The following is an 18,317-nucleotide window of genomic DNA, read 5'->3' as shown; positions in this document are numbered from 1 at the left end:
CATGCCTGGATGCTGGGAGTTGTAGTCCAACAACCAGAGGGCACCGTTGCTTGGTGGATTAGAAGACCTTCCATTGGCCTTCATTGTATATAGTTTTTGAATTACCTTCCTCTCTTCCTCTTCTGCTTCTTTACAGTTTGTAGGCAGAGGTCACTGACCCCAGCAGTGCTCTGGGGGGCTAAAAAAGTCATTGTTATTTCTTATTATTTATCATTCTGTTGTGCTCTTTTATATTCATCTTCAATTCTCTCATTTAAACAACTGCCTGGTTGCTAGGGTAAATTGAATCCCCATAGCCGCTGGTATTCCAAAAAAGCTGCGGAACAAACAGTTACATATTTAAAAACACACACTTGACCAATTGAAAATGATCTCGCTCTTTACGTCCTACTAAAAGTTAATAGATAGGCGAACAAGCCCTTTCGTGAGAAGGTTTTAATGTTAATCGTGAATGCAGTTGTTATTGGAAGCTGTATTTGTTTTTAGCCCTTTCTCATTTCCTCTCCTGACTCTCTCTCTCTCTCTCTCTCTCTCTCTGTTACATTGTTTCAGGAGTGAGAACCAGCAGCCAGGAGAATATAAACAGCCAGGCAGCTAGTGCATTTAAATGAGTCTTTATAAATACATGTAGACATGTATATTGGAGAGCTGCTTAGAAAACCTTTTTTTTTTCTAGTTTTTGGGTGGTGGTCCCCCTATATATTTTTTATTTCAGGGCTTAACCGAGATACCTAGAGAGTGTCTTTTTTTTCCAGCCACAGCCAGACAGCTGACAGCTCCGAGATGTGTCAGCTGCGCTCATGTAGAACAGAGGGGGGGGAGGGCGGTGCCTGTGTAATGGCCACAGAGCCCCCTGCCTGTCTCTTTAAGAGTATTTAAGGCATCCAGGCAGGGCATTCTCTTCCCGCTGCCACGGTGCTGCGCTGCTTCTGCCTTTTGCATCCTCTTACCCCTCCTCCTGTTCCAACATCACAAGCTGTGCCTGAAGCTCCGAGGTGAGACCTTCTCAGATCCTGCTTCATGCTGGGGGGACGCAGCACCTGCGTGATAAGGGGCGCTCCTGCCGGACCCCGAACTCCCCCCCTGACCCCTGCGCACCCTCTTCCGGTGAGACAGTGAAACAGGAGAGAATGACTGGGGAGGAGGAAGAGACGATTGCTCAGTGGCGTTGGCTCTAACAGCACAGGAGATCCTGGAGGAGGAGGAGGAGGAGGAGGAGGAGAAGAAGCATTGTGTGTGTGTGTGTGTGCAGTTAGGGAACTGAATCCACTCTCTTCCAAAATGCCTGTCAGGAGGGGTCATGTTGCACCGCAGAACACCTTCCTGGGGACCATCATACGCAAATTTGAAGGACAAAGTAAGTATCTTGGATATTGTGGGTCCCCTGTGTGTGTGTGTGTGTTGCTGAACAGATGCTGCTCTCTGTACATGACAAATGTTGTATATACGTATACACACACTGACACAGCACTTCATGCATTGGGCAGCATTTGTCACTTTCTTCTTGCTACTTTGTATCATTCCTATATTCATGAAGTTGCACAGTTGTGTTGCACAGTTGTGTTGCACAGTTGTGTTGCAGTGCCCAGACCCAGCAAGGAGCAAAGAGTCCAAGTTCAAGCCAACACTTTAGTTTCTGCGTGATAATAGGCAGGCATGATGAGTGAGAGTGTGTGTGCGCTGTGTGTTTGTGTGTGCATTGGAGTTAGCACCTGAGAGCGGCAGTCAATTCTGGGAAAGGACTGCTGTTTATTTATAGAGGAGTGAAGTTTGTGATACAAATGCTGCCATTCTAGTGTGGCATAAGACAAGCTGATGACATACTGTATGGAACTGTGTGAAGGAGTTATGTAATGCAATTTAGTGAGGCCGAAATCCATTTGTTTACATATATTTAGGTGACTGTGCAGATTACACTACTGTATACTTTATATATATATATATATATATATATATATATATATATATATATATATATATATATATATATATATATATATATATATATATATATATATATTAGGGATGCACCGAATCCACTATTTTGGATTCGGCCGAACCCCTGAATCCTTCGCGAAATATTCAGGCAAATACCGAACAGAATCCGAATCTTAATTTGTCACATGATTTTCCTCCCTGTCCCTAATTTGCATATGCAAATAAGTTTTCAGATTCGGTTCAGCCGGGCAGAAGGATTCGGCCGAATCCAAATAGAATCCTGGATTCGTTGCATTATATATATATATATATATATATATATATATATATATATATATATATATATGTATAGATTTATATATATAGCCCATTATGACTTTCTTAAATGGTAGCTGTTGGAAACGCTTTACTATTGAAATAATCACAATTTCAATAGGACGCAATGGTACAGAGAAATTTCTGAGCACAGACCAACTATGCAATAGGGCTTTCGTGATGTAGTAGACATTGAATAACTCCATGTGCAGCTGGTTGTAGGACACAGTATAAAGGATATTTGCCGTGACCCCTCAGCATCACAGGAGTGTCTTAGGGAACACAATTTCAAAGAACATTCTTAGATATTTTCAGTATACATCTGCAACTGTAGTTCAACAACAGCTTTTAGCCTTTAGGTTGGGGCATCCCTGATTAATGTAATTTACCCCATGGTATGTGGGCATTTCTGCATTGTCACAGCCCCCTTTTTTTTCCTTATGGGGGGCTCCTGGCACCATATTTATTCATATTACTGGAAGGCTGTTACTGTAAGAAGATGTGCTCTTGAGCTCGCCACATCCGTAGCCATATTTCCATGTTGTTTATGCAAATGACACAAGCAAAACAAATGTTGGTGCCCTTTATAAAGCAGACAGTAACTAATTAGAAGCCTTTAAAATAGGTTTCAGCAGAAAGGCATTGCAAAGTATTGTGTGTTTAACCATTTGCCAACAGGGAAAGCATTGCTCTGTGGTGGAGCATACAGTTTCCATACAGTTTCCTTCTACCAATCAGAATCATTTGCATTTAGTTATCATTTTACAGAATATTCTGAAGATGAGCCCAAAAGGCATCAGAACTGCTAAGAATTCCCCCTGCTTCAAACACAACAGTTCTAGGCAGCCAAAAAGAGTTAAACAATAGAAAGAAGCTTATTTAGAAAGACAGAACACCATGCCAACAGGAGCTTATAGACAGTCTACAAGCTGTTAGGCAACTTTTCAGTTTACCTTAATTTACTGATTTTGATGTTGATAGTCTTGATGTTCATTGTTTAGCCTTCTATTCTGGACTTATCGGTTAATGTCCCAGAATATCTTTTAAACCCATATTTTGTTGCTCTGGTTAGTGACCCTGGCACCCAAACTGATCTAACTACCTTGAATAACTTATAGGGAAATTCTGCTTATTTGCATGATGAAAGAAAGTACATATACATTCATTACACATGTACACACTGTGTGAGTCTGCATATGGTGCACTCCTGCTTCTGACACAATGTAGCCGAAATCAATAGTCCTTCCGATCAGTTAATCAGCTGGCTTCTGCTATTTCATGCACTCAATGGAAACTATTCTTAACGAAATACTCAGGTTCTGTTAGCTGGGATCTGGGTTGAGATGATAACAACTTTGCAATATGTGACCTTTTAGTTCAGTTTTAAATAAATCCTGTATAGGATCCATTATCTGGAAACCCATTATCCAGAAAGCTCTGAATCATGGGAAGGCCATCTCCGATAGACTCCATTATAATCAAATAATACAATTTTTTGAGTTCCTTTTTCACTGTAATAATAAAACAAAACCTTGTACTTGATCCCAACTAAGATATCTTTTTGGGTTTAATTCATGTTTAAATAAATTTTTTTAGTAGACTTGAGGTATGGATATCCAAATTACTGAAAGATGCCTTATTTGGAAAACCCCAGGCCCCAAGCATTCTGAATAACAGATCCCATACCTGTACCAATGATCCCGCATATTATAGGTGAAGTCAATTCCAAGATATTTTAGTGCATGTGAATTTTTATGAGCAGTATTGAACTGTATGTGTAGTAGCCTCCAAATGACTGACTCTCGCCTCAAGTCTTCTGCATAATGATTGAGTCAGCAATAGATTTGGGAACTCGAGCTTCCTGCCTGTAGAGTAAAGGTTAAAGGTTTGCATCATGCAACTTAGTGTTTACAAACACTGTGTAATATATTGCATTTTAAGGAGGCACGTTCCTTAGATATCCTTAAGGGTGTTATTAAACATCTTTCAGCTGCCGATGGTCAGGAAAGCATATAAAACTCAACAGTGTTCCAAGCAGTTTATATTATAAATGCCAAATGATGCTTGCAAGCAGAGCCAGAGAATTTATGGAACATACAGTAGCTCCGAGAACCTGCCATTTCAACAGCTATATACATATAAATATTTGAGTGTGTAAGTAGTATGTTATATTATACGGTTTCCAGCCGGCTACAGATAGGCAGCCAAGGAATCACCCATAAACGTTGAGGACGATTCACATGTAAAAACAACTGAGATAAGGCAGCCCTGGTAAGAGGAGATAACAGCATGAGCGCTTGTAAAATCTGTTAGTCACAGCTCCACGGCTGGAAGATTACACAGATTCTTTTTGTGCTTAAAGGGAACGTATATCTGGGTATTTTTCCCAAACACTTGGGTGCTGTTAGACAGCAGTGCATGAGGGGTTATTCCCAGGCAGACAGGGAAGCAGCAATACACACAGTGCTGGAAGAGAGCTGATATCTTTAGCTATGTTCTGTGCATCAGAAGGCTTTTATGATAAAGTTGTAAAACTCTGTGTGAGACAGTCGGAATCAGTGGAGTAGTAGAGTATCCTCGCTGAGAGAACACAGACAATGCAGGGTGCAGGAAATGCTATACATTTTCCCCCCTATCCTAGAAGAAGAGAAAGGCTTCCTCCAGCCTCCAGATATAGCACTAGTCTATTATTTAAGGCTTGCTTCTAGCGGAGCTCAGGTGCTCTCGTGTGAGCGTGATATTTTACTCATCATTGTATACACAAGCAAGACTGGAAACATTTACACTACACACACAGACAAGACACTTGTAATGTAATAAATGGTCATAAGTTTGCTACTTGTCTTTTAACCCAAACAAACCAATCAGTAGTCACTGGTCTGCTGTCTACAAACAAAGATCTTGTTAGTTGCTATGGGTTACTAAATGTTGGCAAATGTAAGACTATTTATTACATTACCCTGAATTAGAGGCAGTTCCCCATAAATGTAGCTATTTAAATTATGTTAGAAATGGAATTCTAAGATGAAAGTTAATTGCTCTGTATTGTTATGCTTTGATGTTTTGGTTGTATGTTGTAACTTTGTGTCTGGCTTGCTGTTGTTAAGGAATACTAATCCTAGCAACCAAGCAGCAGTTCAGCAATTAAAAAGAAAAGAAAAGCAAGGTGACCTGAATAGAGAGATAATGAATAAAGAGTATGAAGAATGTTAGCAATGTAGCCTGATAGTCAGTCTGTTTGTTCTGAGTGCTCGTGCACTGATCCTGGTTTTCAGGCATTGTATCCCTTGAAATATCTATTATTTTTTTTCCACTTAAGGGTGGTGGCAAAGTTGGCTACGGGGGGGAGAATAGAAGAGGCGAAAAATCGCCTCTTCTTCAGCGACTAATCTCCCCTAAATTACTTCCCACCGGCAAGAATGTAAATCGCCAGCGGGATGGCACTCGGATCACTTTGGCTTTCCAAAGTCGTAAGGCAACTTCGGGCGACTTCCGTAAACGATGCATTCCGAGTGCCATCCCACCGGTGATTTTGATTCTAGCTGACGGGAAGGCATTTAGGGGGAGATTAGTCGCCCGAAGAAGAGATTTATCGATGGATGACTAATCTCCCCCAGTAGCCACGTTTGCCACTACCCTAACTGTGTTGCAATGTTCATATAATAATATTGTTTATAATATTGTGTATAAGTTGATGAGGTCCTTTAAAGGGCAGAGACACACTCGAAGACCAAAAGGTCGACTAATCCCCCCGAACTGCCTTCCCACTGGCTAGAATCTAAATCGCCGGCAGGATGGCACTCGGAGCAATTTGTTTTCTCAGAGCAATTTGTTTTCCGAAGTCGCCCGAAGTTTCCTCTTGAGACAACTTCGGGAGACTTCGGAAATAGATACGATCCGAGTGATCCGACGATCTAGATTCTAGCCAGCAGGAAGGCAGTTTGAGGAGATTAGTCGCCAGAAGAAGAGGCAATTTGTCACCGGGCAACTAAATCATCCCGAATCTTTGCGTGTGTCTCTGCTCTAAAGGGGACATATATCTTCCCCAACTGACCTTTTGTTTCACATAGCTCTCAAAATAGGCATCCCAAGCTTAATTACAGAGGGAAGAGAATCTTCCTTACCTGCTCTATGTCAGTCATCTCACTGGGAATAGTGTGCAGTTTTTGCTTGCTCTTATTACCCTGCAATCAAACTTTCAAGGGCACATATAGTGCTGCTTAGGTGTTTAAAACTACAGAAGAAAGAAATATTGAATTCATTGGGCAAGTGATTATTTGCTTTGTCTTATTGCGCTCATGTGTTTGTATATAGCCTTAAGTGTTTAATAATCCAGATATAGCACTATATAACCTGTGCATTTTTCATTGCCACTCTAGATAGAAAATTCATCATTGCCAACGCCAGAGTTCAGAATTGTGCTATCATTTACTGCAATGACGGCTTCTGTGAAATGACTGGATTCTCAAGGCCAGATGTCATGCAAAAGCCATGTACCTGTGACTTCCTCCATGGCCCAGAGACCAAGAGGCACGATATCGCTCAGATTGCACAAGCTCTGTTAGGATCAGAGGAAAGGAAAGTTGTGGTTACCTACTATCATAAAGATGGTAAGGCTTCCATTTTTCATTTTTTTATTGCTTTGTGTGGTTGTGACTTATAATGGAGACAATTTGTACACTTTCTTGGTGTTACATTTTTAGCATACCTAAACTGCTACTGCTACTTACTAAAATGCCTAGTTTGTGGGCATAGTGGCGCAATGGACTGGGGTCCTAGGTTCAATTCCAGTAAATTTGTAAGTTTTCTCCAAGCCTGTGTTTGTTTCCTCTCACGCTCCAAAAACCAAAAGTTAAAGGTTAATTGGCTCCTGATAAAATTGACCTTACTATGTGGGAATGTGATAGGGGCTAAGATTGTAAGCTCCACTGGGTCAGGGACTGATGTATAAGTGGTGTGGAATATGTTACTGCTATATAAATAAGGAATAATTTCATACACGTCATCGCCAAAAAATTCTAAAATGGGATGTTGGGATCTAATATTCTGTATTGTACAAATTAGTGAGGGGGCATGTCAAGGGTATGAGTTAAACTGTTATTTCTTGAACAGGCAATTTTCAGATCAGTACATTCTTAAATACAGCCAGAGCAAATTATAGGTAGACAGGTCAGGAGTTTTTAAGTCTCAAAAAGTGTGGTACTTTTGTTTAGACCTGGACCTTGCCCCCAGGTATCCTCTGCGTGAGGACTTGGCTTATGAACAATACAGAAATCTTTGGAAAAGTTCTGTACTGCTCATGTGCCAAGAAGGGGGTACCTGGGATTCCCTAACTGATCTAATTTCACTTGATTAACTCTGCAAGCTATAATACTCTCAATTATTTGAACGGGACTCATTGCAGAATGCATAATTCTCCCACATTTCATTTGTCAGTGATGTTGTACATAAACTTCTTGGTAACTTGCCATGCTTCTGGACAGCCACTTATCATTCTCAGGAATAATGCGATCAATATATTATTGGCTATATTAAGCTAGGCTCTTACAACAGACTGATATATATATATGTATAGAATTAAGTGTCTCCCTTGTGCCTTGGAAAAACAATCACCACTAGTTGAGAATAGAACATCACAGCCTATCATGTTAGGTTCACAGACACTTGCATAAGACAAGGTGATGACTGAATACAAGGTGACAAAAAAGAGTCGCCTTTAGGCAATTACTTTTTCTTTCATTTATCGTTACTCGCGACAAAGAGGATGACACTTAGATAATGCAAGTTTAATCACCCGATACCGGATACAAATAACTGTTTGGGAGATTTGTATAGGCTAGGCCTGCCATGAAAAAGTCAGTTACACTGTGTAGATAAGGCAAAGCAGTTGGTAACCTATTAAAACTAAATTCTAATCCATTGATTAAAAAGCTCCCGATTAGATAGTGAAGTTGCTAGTGTTGTCTTATTCTGTGTACGGGGTTATTCCATAAGTTCCAGATACTGCAAATATAACTGACAGTTACAGGAGTTATATACAATCACTGACACTTGTACCAGATACAACATGATCTCCTATAACATCTGTATTGCTGCCCAAACAATAGAAAGAAAACAGTGCAGGCAAGATCTTCCTGTTTTGTCACCAATTTGTACCCTAAATAGCCTTCTGACTGAGCCCCCCAGCCCCTGCTCCAAGTCCACCCAGTCGAGTCAGCTCCACATTTTGGGCACCACTAACATAGACCACTGTAGAAGGTAGATAAAGCCTTCAAGGTGATGTTTCATTTTATCTCCAAGATACACCTGGAAGGTCTGGTTGGATGAAATTCCGAGTGAATATGTATTGTTGTTCTTGATACTAGGCTAATTGACTGATACACATATATTTTCTGGAGCTTAGGGAACTACGGTTGGACCTTCATGGGCTCTTAAACTTAAAAAGTTTGATAACCACTGATATGTGTTCTACTCTTGAATAGAATCTATTGTATTACCACTGTATCATCTATCTAGATTTTTTTGTTTATTCCAGCTTTGTTTAGGTCAATCACATACATATATATCAAGAGTTGTGCATTCAATCATCATAACATGTAAATAGTCATCGTAAATGTATTATCTAGCTTTTGTACAGGGTATTGCTGTATTATTTTCATCTACTGGAGGACAGCATTGTTATTGACAATCAGAACAAGCCCTTTATCAGTTCCACCAAAGGACACACAGTATTCATTCATGGGCTATTGGGTTGGGGCATATTCTTTTTAAGGTGGTTCTCCATGATGCATTTTAATACCTCTCACTAAAGACGTTAGTCATTGAAAATTGGCATTCAGTTCATCCTAAACGAAATCCTGGGTTGTAACCCAGACTCACAGAGTCACAGAGGGTTCTGAATGAAAAAGAGTCAGAAACCGTCACATCATCTATCCATGGACCCCTCCCCCCTTTATGTTTCTACTGTCCATGTATCCACTTTCTTATTTAACACTTTTCACCCTTTTAAGGTGTTTAAGGATGTATTTAGGTTTGGCTCTGCCCTAGGCACCGGAACTCCTGCCCTTGCCCATCGACACATGAGACAGTTTCTGAATGTGCTGAGGGACACAGAGACTTGATCACAATATGTAAAAGGCAACCTAAATGTTATATTCATATGTATGGGACACTCATTTCTCTGTGTGCTAGACTGCAAACTTAAATACACAAGAGCACCTAAAGCATGGCAAAAGGTCTTGGCTAACACCACGCAGGTTGTTCCTTATAAGACAGTTTCCAGTATTATTTATGTAAAGTAATCGCACAGCTAATGAAATATTTAAAACCTAGAAACAATATTTGGCACTACATCCTATGTCTATAATTAATTTAATAGCTTAAAGCAGCTGGGGAATCTGTGAAGTAAATCTTTAATTAAAGCAACTTAGCCACCTATGCAATAAGGCCTGAGGCAGCTGCATTCAGTCACTTGGTTGGTATTCCTAGAAAGACAAATATAATGCATCATGCCTGAGATTATGTTGTCTGTCTTATACCCAATTAGTCTTCAGGAAGTAAGCCCAAACAATGAATAGACAATATGACAAAGACTTTTTTTTAAGGTGGATAACATTTGCTGCATTAACATGTATGATAGTATAAAAAGTGCATTATTATCCAAGGGTAAAGTTTGCATCTGTATTAATGCATTAAAGCAATGCATGGTTAGTACTAATTAGAAGTTAATAAAAAATAAAACTGAAATATTTAGTCATCTCTCCAAGTCTCATACAGTTAAAGGGAAATGAAAGGGCTCCCTGAACCTGCCCTGATCTGGCACAGGAGGGTAGACAGCTGCTATGTTTGACCAAATCATATGCAGTGCCCAGGATCTCTCTTGGAGCATGTACACTGTAGACCTGGACCCTTCATATAATATGACCAAACATGGTGTCCTCCAATAAGATCATGCTGCTTTGTATTTGTTTATGCTTTTAAGGTAGTATGCATACAGGATAAATTGTATGGGCCCCAAAATGCCTCATCCTAGGGGCCCATGAGTTCCATTAAAATATTAAAATGGATCATAATCAGTCTTTCCATAAAGGGTAATAAAAATGCCTATTGTTATGAAGCAAAACCTGAATATAGAGTTTATGAGATATTTAAGTACAGAGACCAAGCACAAATCATGGGAGGCGCTGAAGGGAAAGAAGGTGGAAATTTATTGCATCTTCTTTTCCACAACATACTTTTCCAGGAAGATCCTACCACAGAATGACCAGAGTCACAAGCACATATCTGGGACTTCATGTCTTCTCTGGTACTGAATGAAATGTGCACATGGCAGAGGCAGTTGAGGTGTTGAAAATATACATCAGAGCTCTACCCTCGCTGTCGTCTCCTCACACTTGCTTTAGGTAGATAGAATGAACTTATTAACGCCACAGTGACTTAAATGGTCATAAGCAAGTGTTGGCGTTCTAAAAAGGTAAAAATTGTTGCACATGTTCACACCAAATATGTAAGATACTTGCATCAATCACTCTCCTTGCACTTCTGTAGAGTTGCTCTTAGCTACAATATGTCTGCGATTCATGATGATGAACCACACTTAAACTTAACTTGTGGACGCTGGAGAGTCCTGGAGATAATGCCATTCTGAATGTAGTGGTAGTTCCAGAATTCCCACAGCGGGCTGGTTCAGTAGGCACACAACTTCCTCCTCAGTTGCAATTACTCTGGAATTCTGAATGGGAATGCTACATTGCAGGTAAAAAAAGATACTATTGGTTTAAGTAAATGCCCTTTTAATCACTGTCTAAGCAGGTAATATTAGACTTTAAATGTCACCTTTTCCTAGAATGAATCTATAAAAAGTTGCAACCATGTGCAAGCAAATATGGGTTGAAGGAATGTTAAGCATACAGTTAAGTAAACTATGACCTCATACCTCACTGTCAAGGAGAAAACAAATGGAAGGTGAAACCAGCTAATAAATAGGTTGCATTTTCCTTTATTGCTCTGTGTGTTCCAGCTCTCATTATTTTCAAATGGAGATAAGTACATTTTCCTGTAAAGCTCTCCAAAAACTACCAGCTCAATTAATTGCAATTATGCTATGCTTACATTTAAATATATAAATATTAGGATTTGGTCTGGTCCAAAACAAAATTGGTGCTTCCTAAATGTTTGCTGTTAGTTATTCGGTTTCTGACAAAATGGACCATAGTATACGGTTCTCCTGAGGAACTGAGGAGCGCCCCCCCCCCCAGATGGTTATGAATCCATGAATGGGAGGCCGGAAGGACAGTTACACTTAGGTATGGTGTAAAAAAGTACTTGTTATCAAAAAAAATCCTTCACCAATACAGGTCCACTGATGACTTATATTGCAACATTGACTTATATATTAACATGACTGTATGTGTATAACCTCGTTATAAATTAAGGGAACTTGGCAAATGTAATATGCAAAAGGGAAGCTTGAACACCATAGCTCTGAAAACCACTGCCATAATATACTTTTGTTAAGGAAATTTCATTATGAGCTGCTCTGGGATAGAGATTTGATGTGAATAATAAAAAATGCTTATTTTTCAATAAAGGATACTTTAATGATACTGTACTTAACGCCGATACTTATAAATACTTACAGTATCGGAATTGAGTCAAGGACCTAAAGCCTTCAATCGATCCCTATCTAGAGATATGTCATACAGCATGCAAGCCAGCAAATTTGTATTCTTCCCAACCAAAATACATTGCTTTTATTTACAAACTGTGACAGACAGAATGTGTTGCAATGCAGTGTAGCAGTAACCAGTGTAGGAGTATTTCGGAACAGATGGATAGTTATTTACTGAGCGATCATGTGTGCCATAGACAACATAGCAATGAAATGTGTGTTTTTCTTTCTGTGGAGATGCTATTTATAGGACATAATGCATTCTGCTAGCGAGATATGAAAAAAGAACTGTCATATTAAAGTCTGTTTTAGACACAGTATTGACGTCTCTGAGTCAGTAACATAGGGATGCTCTTATGCTGACAAACACCTTGCCTGTTCTTTCTACAAAATGTCTTCGATTGTATCTAGTCTACTGTTAAGGCTAGTAGTTTGGGGGGCCCACAGCAAGCCCATTCCAATTGTCACCCTCAGAATCAGTCTGAAGATGTTTGTACACCATAAATGTTTTAAACCCCCCACAGCTTCTGTACGTTATCTTTGTTGGTAAAACCTGAATCACAGCTGATGTCCTGGCTTGAATTTCTCCACTGCTGATATAGGGAAACAATGTATATTGGTCAACTCAGGGTTTCCACTGTGACAACTAACATGGTTCCATGTACCCTAGTCTTTCCCAACCAAGATATGTCCCCTTGAGTGACAAAGACATTGGTTGGGCTGAAGGCCACCTATGGAAATTTGAGGACAATTTCTCTCCATTTACCCTTGGGTTGAACACTTATAATTGTTGAAACTGTGTTTGATGTCTGATACAACAATAATATAACCATGTTACACCTTACCAAATGTTGTATTTCAGACTGAACTGAACTGAAAAGTCTGAATACCACTTATCAAGCAGGAATAATGACTAGGCAATGCATTCGGGGATTAAATGCTAAGAGAATGTTTCCATTTGTAACCACAAATGGGGTGCAGTTAAAAAGGATCCCAAAGGGAATTTTAAATTATGCATTCCAGTGGTCATATGCCTTTCCAGAAGATGTGTGAGGTGTAAACCTTCCCGAAAATTCAACAGTGTATTCCCACCTTTCCAAACTGGCATTCCTAACTTAAAGAAGACATATGGAGTAGCTTTACTAAAACTTACTCTTTTAATTCTCATAGCGATGCAAGATAGGCACCCCAAGCTTAATTACAGATGCAAGGGATTCCACCAGTGAGAATCATCGTATTCAGCTCTACGTCACTTATATAATCTAATAAATAGGGAATATTACACTGAAATCAAACTTCAGAAGAGCCATTACCGTGCTGTTTATGTGTTTATCCCTACAAAATATGTATTATATGACTGTGGTATGAAATGAAGGATGCAGAGTCAAGTGTAAAAAGAGCAGACAGAATTTTCACTGGATGATACCCATGCATCAGTTGGGAACCTGGTCCTTGAAAATTTTGAAAAAAAAGTTCCATTGTTTCTTTGCTGGTACAATACCCATCATGCAGTAAGCCTTTATAATATTTGTTAGAATGCTCAAAGTTGCTGTTCACTCCCTCAGAATGGCTGGGTGTTCACATAGCCTTCTCCTCCTGCTTTATTCTACTTTTGGCTTCAACCACCTTGTTGACATCACCAAAACCCATCAGCGCCCATTCTCGGAATGATAAAATACTAATGCCAAACTTGTCCTTATCACTTAACACATCTCATTTGCACTTCATTATAAAAAGCCTAGCACATAAGCATTCCTGCGATGTTGACCCCACTTGCATTCTGGATGATTTGTTTGTATAATGTAAACAGCAATACTTCCCATCCCTACAAACTGGAAGAGGATCTCAACACTCTTGCCTAACCACACTTTACTCAACGGATACTGGAATCCCAAAACATTTAAAGGTATTATCATGGGTTCTAGTACATTAACTAGATTGTAGCATTGTAGAACTTCACCACAGTGCAGCAGGGCTTCTTACAGGAGAGATTAGTCATTTATTTGAGCTCACTACCTATTGGAAATTGAGAATGTTGTTGACATTAACATTGTTTATCCAAAACAAACAATTCATATACAGATTCATTGCACCTCTATTTCCATTACAACCTATAAAATAAGTTGTTCACATGGAAAAGTCAAAATATCAGTTGACATCCAATATCCTATCAATTTAATACATAATGTGAAATGGAATTATTACCACTTTGGTAATCCAGTTTTTTTTTGTTACCACTAGAAGCAATTGCTATTAATATTTCTTTCACTGTCAAATGCAGCTTCATAGCCCCTAGCATAATGTAGAATTGTATGACTGATTAGATGTGTCTGAGAGCTGGAAGGAAACCCTCCCCTTGTTTTACAGAGTCTTTACCTTTTACCTATGAAAAAGCAGAGCATATAATCTCACTCAATTTAGAAGAATGGCATAGTAATAATAATAAATATTTATAAAATAGTTCTCCCTCTAAAATGTAACTTCCTATCGAGCAGACCTATAATTGTAATGGTTCTGTCATTTTAGCTATTATTTCACTGTACAAGTAAGTACTGTACTGCTAGTAATATAATAGGTTTTTCTACATTTAAATACAATTAATTTATAGAAAAGAAGACCAGAGTTGTCAGGCTAATAGTTTTTCTTCTGCTCTTGTTTGGAATAAACTGCGCAAGCCTTAGTTGCTACCTTTTCTTGTCCTTTAACGGAGAATTGAGGGCTGTAAACTAGAACAAAGAGCCCCGAGCCCTGCCCATAGCAGGGTCATGCAGAGAACCAGTCTAGGTAGGACTGCCACACTGCAAGTATTTTACTGGTCCAGCCGGTACTAGAAATTTGGCCGCAATGTATTTGCCAGCAAATTTGTAGTACCCTTAACTTTTGGGCCACAAACCTAAGCCCTTAACCAACAAATTGGTTAACCAGTATCTACTATATTTAAGAACATGCTATATGAACTTACCGCTGTCACCGTTGGGCCCGGTTGCACACGCCCCAGACCTTCAGACACCAGAAAAACTTCAAAAGAGGCTGGCACAAGCCTAGGCCCACAAAGTAGTAATGCAGAAGTCAGGTTGTAATGTGTATGTTTTGCTTAATGTTTAGCCTATGAGTAAGTGTCTTTGGTAGACACGAAATGCGTCGGGCCTGTTTTCTTAATTATGGGCAATAAATGTAAGCTTTTTTAACTCTTTTACAACCTGACTCCTGCATTACTAAAGGGTCTAGGCTTGTGCCAGCCTCTTTTAAAGTTTCCCTCATCTCTTACACAATCTGTAGAGAATGTAGAGGGGCCCTGTCCCTTTACATCAGTGCCCTCCTTGCATCACCACTTGTCCACCCATCAAAGCCCAGCCAGTTCGGCAAAAGGTGGCTACCTTAGTTGTAGGTAGGAAAATGGGAGAAAACTGCAAAATGGTGTTTTTAGTCAAGATGGTGATAGTTAGGAAAGATAAAGAAAAATGAGAGCAAGGCGGTGGCAAGATGACAAATGAAGGCAAAATTGCTTAAGCAAAGCAAGATAGTTACAATGGGACAACAATAGTATGGATAGATGATGATGATAACACATTATTTTATTGTTGTCCATCTTATGGAACGTTAGGTATTGCTGAAGTACAGCATCCACTGATAGCTCAAGGCTGTGGTAAGGTGGGGGACGGCAAACTGTAGATCAACAACAGCTGAAGGGCTGTAGGTTAGACAGCCCTTCTTTATACAAATAAGTGGACCCTTCAAAGTCTTGTTTGGCCGAGAGACCAGTAGCAGTAGAAGTCTTCTGCACCCCCATGTGCAATATTGTAATTTACTATACAAGCAACAGTATTTCTCTCAGTTTTTATTATACATTTTGGGATAGGGAGGCAGGAGTTTTAAGAATGTCTTTGTGTGAAATATGATGCCCTTAAAAGTCATGCCCCCAATGACTTCTATGAAATAATGTTCCATTAAGCTTATGGTAGGAAAGGTCACCTTCTGTGGAGGTCGTACAAACAATGCTCATCTCAAGCCATAATGCACATCAAGTTTTATTTGTATTTGTGGGGCATGTCATACATTTAAATGATGCCACTACAACAATTTATGTCTCATTTTAAATCATGCTACTATTGTATACTGCAGCAAACACTTTCCTCTACTTTTTACAGCGGTATTCTAAAAAAAAAACTTGGCTATAAAACGTAGAACAATTCCAGATGAATTAGAAATCCTGTTCCTGTCATTTTAAAAATTGCTGAAAACATCGTAGACATTGATTTTGGATTTGATTTATTGATCCCCCTCCCCCACCTCACGCCACCAAAATAAGGTCATATTTGCTGTGTGTTGTTGTTCTACTTTCCATTGCATTATAAACCCCTAATTATAAAAGGATTGTGTAGAGCAAGAACTAAACTTATCCCTCCCCCTCCCCTTTGCTAAACTACATCCTTCTGCTCCAAAAAGGATCTAGATCCCTGTGCCAGTCTTCCTAAGGCAGAGTTGTGTTGCAGGGTTTGGGGTAACTATGTTTTGTCCTCTGACCTCTGCTCACTGGCACTAACAACTGACCCTAAGCATACACAGTAGAAGCCAGGACTAGATTGACTTCTAGGGTGTATACCCCTTTTTGGCATTGACTAAATGGCTTTTGTTACCTTATGTGCTACTCTGTTTAAAATGTTCCCAAAAAAGTTACTAGCGTCACACTTCTGCTGGCTGCATGCCCAGGAAAGATGGTGGTGCTCAGGACTTTGCACTATATGATGCCAGCTAATCCACACCTTGTGAGCTGCCAGCCAGCAGTGCTGCAGACCTGAAACTGCTGTTTCCCAGGAACTAAATAAAGTTTTAATTTTAAAAGGGTAGTGATCGCACATGCACACCTTTGCACCAATGCAGCAACCAAACATGCAAGTGCAAGGAGCAGCTTCAAAGGCAACTGCAGCAGTGCTTCGAAGATCACCCCTACTGTCTTTTAAATATGCATAATTGTTGTAGATTCCCATTCTTTTATTGTTATCAGGGGCACTTCTGGCCTTTCTGCTGCCAGAGCAGGGAGCAGAGGTTTATTCTCTGTACTGAAACAGCCATGTGGTCTTTTTGATTCCCCTGTTCTCACCTTGTCTCATTATAAAAGTGGCTCTGATCATTATGTGGATGACACTTGTAGGCAGACCTGCTGTCACAATGGCAATTATCCTGCCAGCCCATTCACAAGATGAGGACCTATTCTGTTTCGCATGAATCCTTAACTCACCCAGACCGTCTCAACGCTTCTAATTTCCTTCCTTCTTAGTCTCTTAGTGACCCAGAGAAATCATACCTTCACATTGTAACTGGTTCTATCAGCCAAGGCAGCTTAAAGCATTTCACACTGTTACATGCCTGACAAATCCAAAAAGAAAATTCATTCAAAGAGAATGAATTGTCATCACAGAGGGATACAATGACTCTAATGCCATGTATGATTAGCAAGATATGGCAAGGTTTCACATTAGGGATGTCTGTGAGATGCCATCTGATTTCACAGTTAGTGTTATATTAATACATTAATAGAAATAGGTGCATAATGACCCATATAAATGAAAGTAGGAAGAAAACTAAGCAGCCATTAAGGGAAACTGTATTTCTTTACTGGAGGTTATCTACCATTTATTTTATTTTATCTTCATTTTTATTTTTGTACATTATTGTTAGTAAATCCCCTATCAAGTATCCAGAAGCAGGGCCTGTATTAGGGGTAGGCAGAAGAGGCATATGCCTAGGGCGCAGCTCTTGGGGGGCATAACTTTTCTCCCTGCCAACTCATAGTTTTAGCCTTTCTGTAGGTCCAGTACATCAAAAATCTGATAAATTGCTGCTTTCACACTTCAGAGGGGAGAGGTTTGGGGGAGATAGGGGGCTTGCCTTGGACACCTTTACCATTGGGCCTGGCACTGCCCAGAAGAGACATGGTCTCTAAGTACAGGGAGTGTGACCTGATGTTAGTCGCTTTGTGTTCCGCAAAAAGGAGCTAACAGTTGCTCCAGTTTTGTACTGTGTAGCAACCAATCAGAAAGATCTGCTGTAAAAATCTAGTTGGATGCTGTCTGTTACAAACCTGGAGTTAAGTATTACATTACCCTTCAAGAGTTTTCATGGATAGTCAGGTGGTAGTACGGTGCTTCCTAGTAGTCAGGTAGCTTGTGCTTTTTTTCTATTATTTATAGAAAGAGATAGAGAAATCCCATATATCTATGATATGTCAGTATTTCTTGTAATTTTAGATTGTAAGCTGTTTTGGGTAGAATTCTCTTTACTTCTTGTATCAGTTATTGGTCTTTGTATGTAAATCATTGTATCCACCCATTTATTGTACAGCACTGTGGAACATGTTGGCTCTTTATGAATACATTTTAATATTACTCAAACA

The 18,317-nt window shown here is 39.6% G+C and overlaps 1 protein-coding gene across 4 annotated transcripts in view; it reads left to right on the top strand.

Annotated features, from left to right (window-relative positions):
- The first annotated feature begins 762 nt into the window (after positions 1-762).
- The window catches only part of LOC108701346 (potassium voltage-gated channel subfamily H member 7), a 180,471-nt gene continuing 162,916 nt past the window's right edge, over positions 763-18,317 (top strand). For all 4 annotated transcript variants that reach the window (XM_018235851.2, XM_018235850.2, XM_041576183.1 and 1 more), the window contains exons 1-2: positions 763-1,357; positions 6,633-6,863. In XM_018235851.2, the coding sequence (XP_018091340.1) occupies positions 1,282-1,357; positions 6,633-6,863 (307 nt within the window). In that variant the 5' untranslated portion in view covers positions 763-1,281. The remainder of the gene's footprint in view (positions 1,358-6,632; positions 6,864-18,317) is intronic.

The sequence above is a fragment of the Xenopus laevis genome, chromosome 9_10L (genome assembly GCF_017654675.1).
Source record: "Xenopus laevis strain J_2021 chromosome 9_10L, Xenopus_laevis_v10.1, whole genome shotgun sequence".
Taxonomy (NCBI): Eukaryota; Metazoa; Chordata; class Amphibia; order Anura; family Pipidae; genus Xenopus; species Xenopus laevis.
This window is presented reverse-complemented; position numbering and strand designations above follow the sequence as displayed.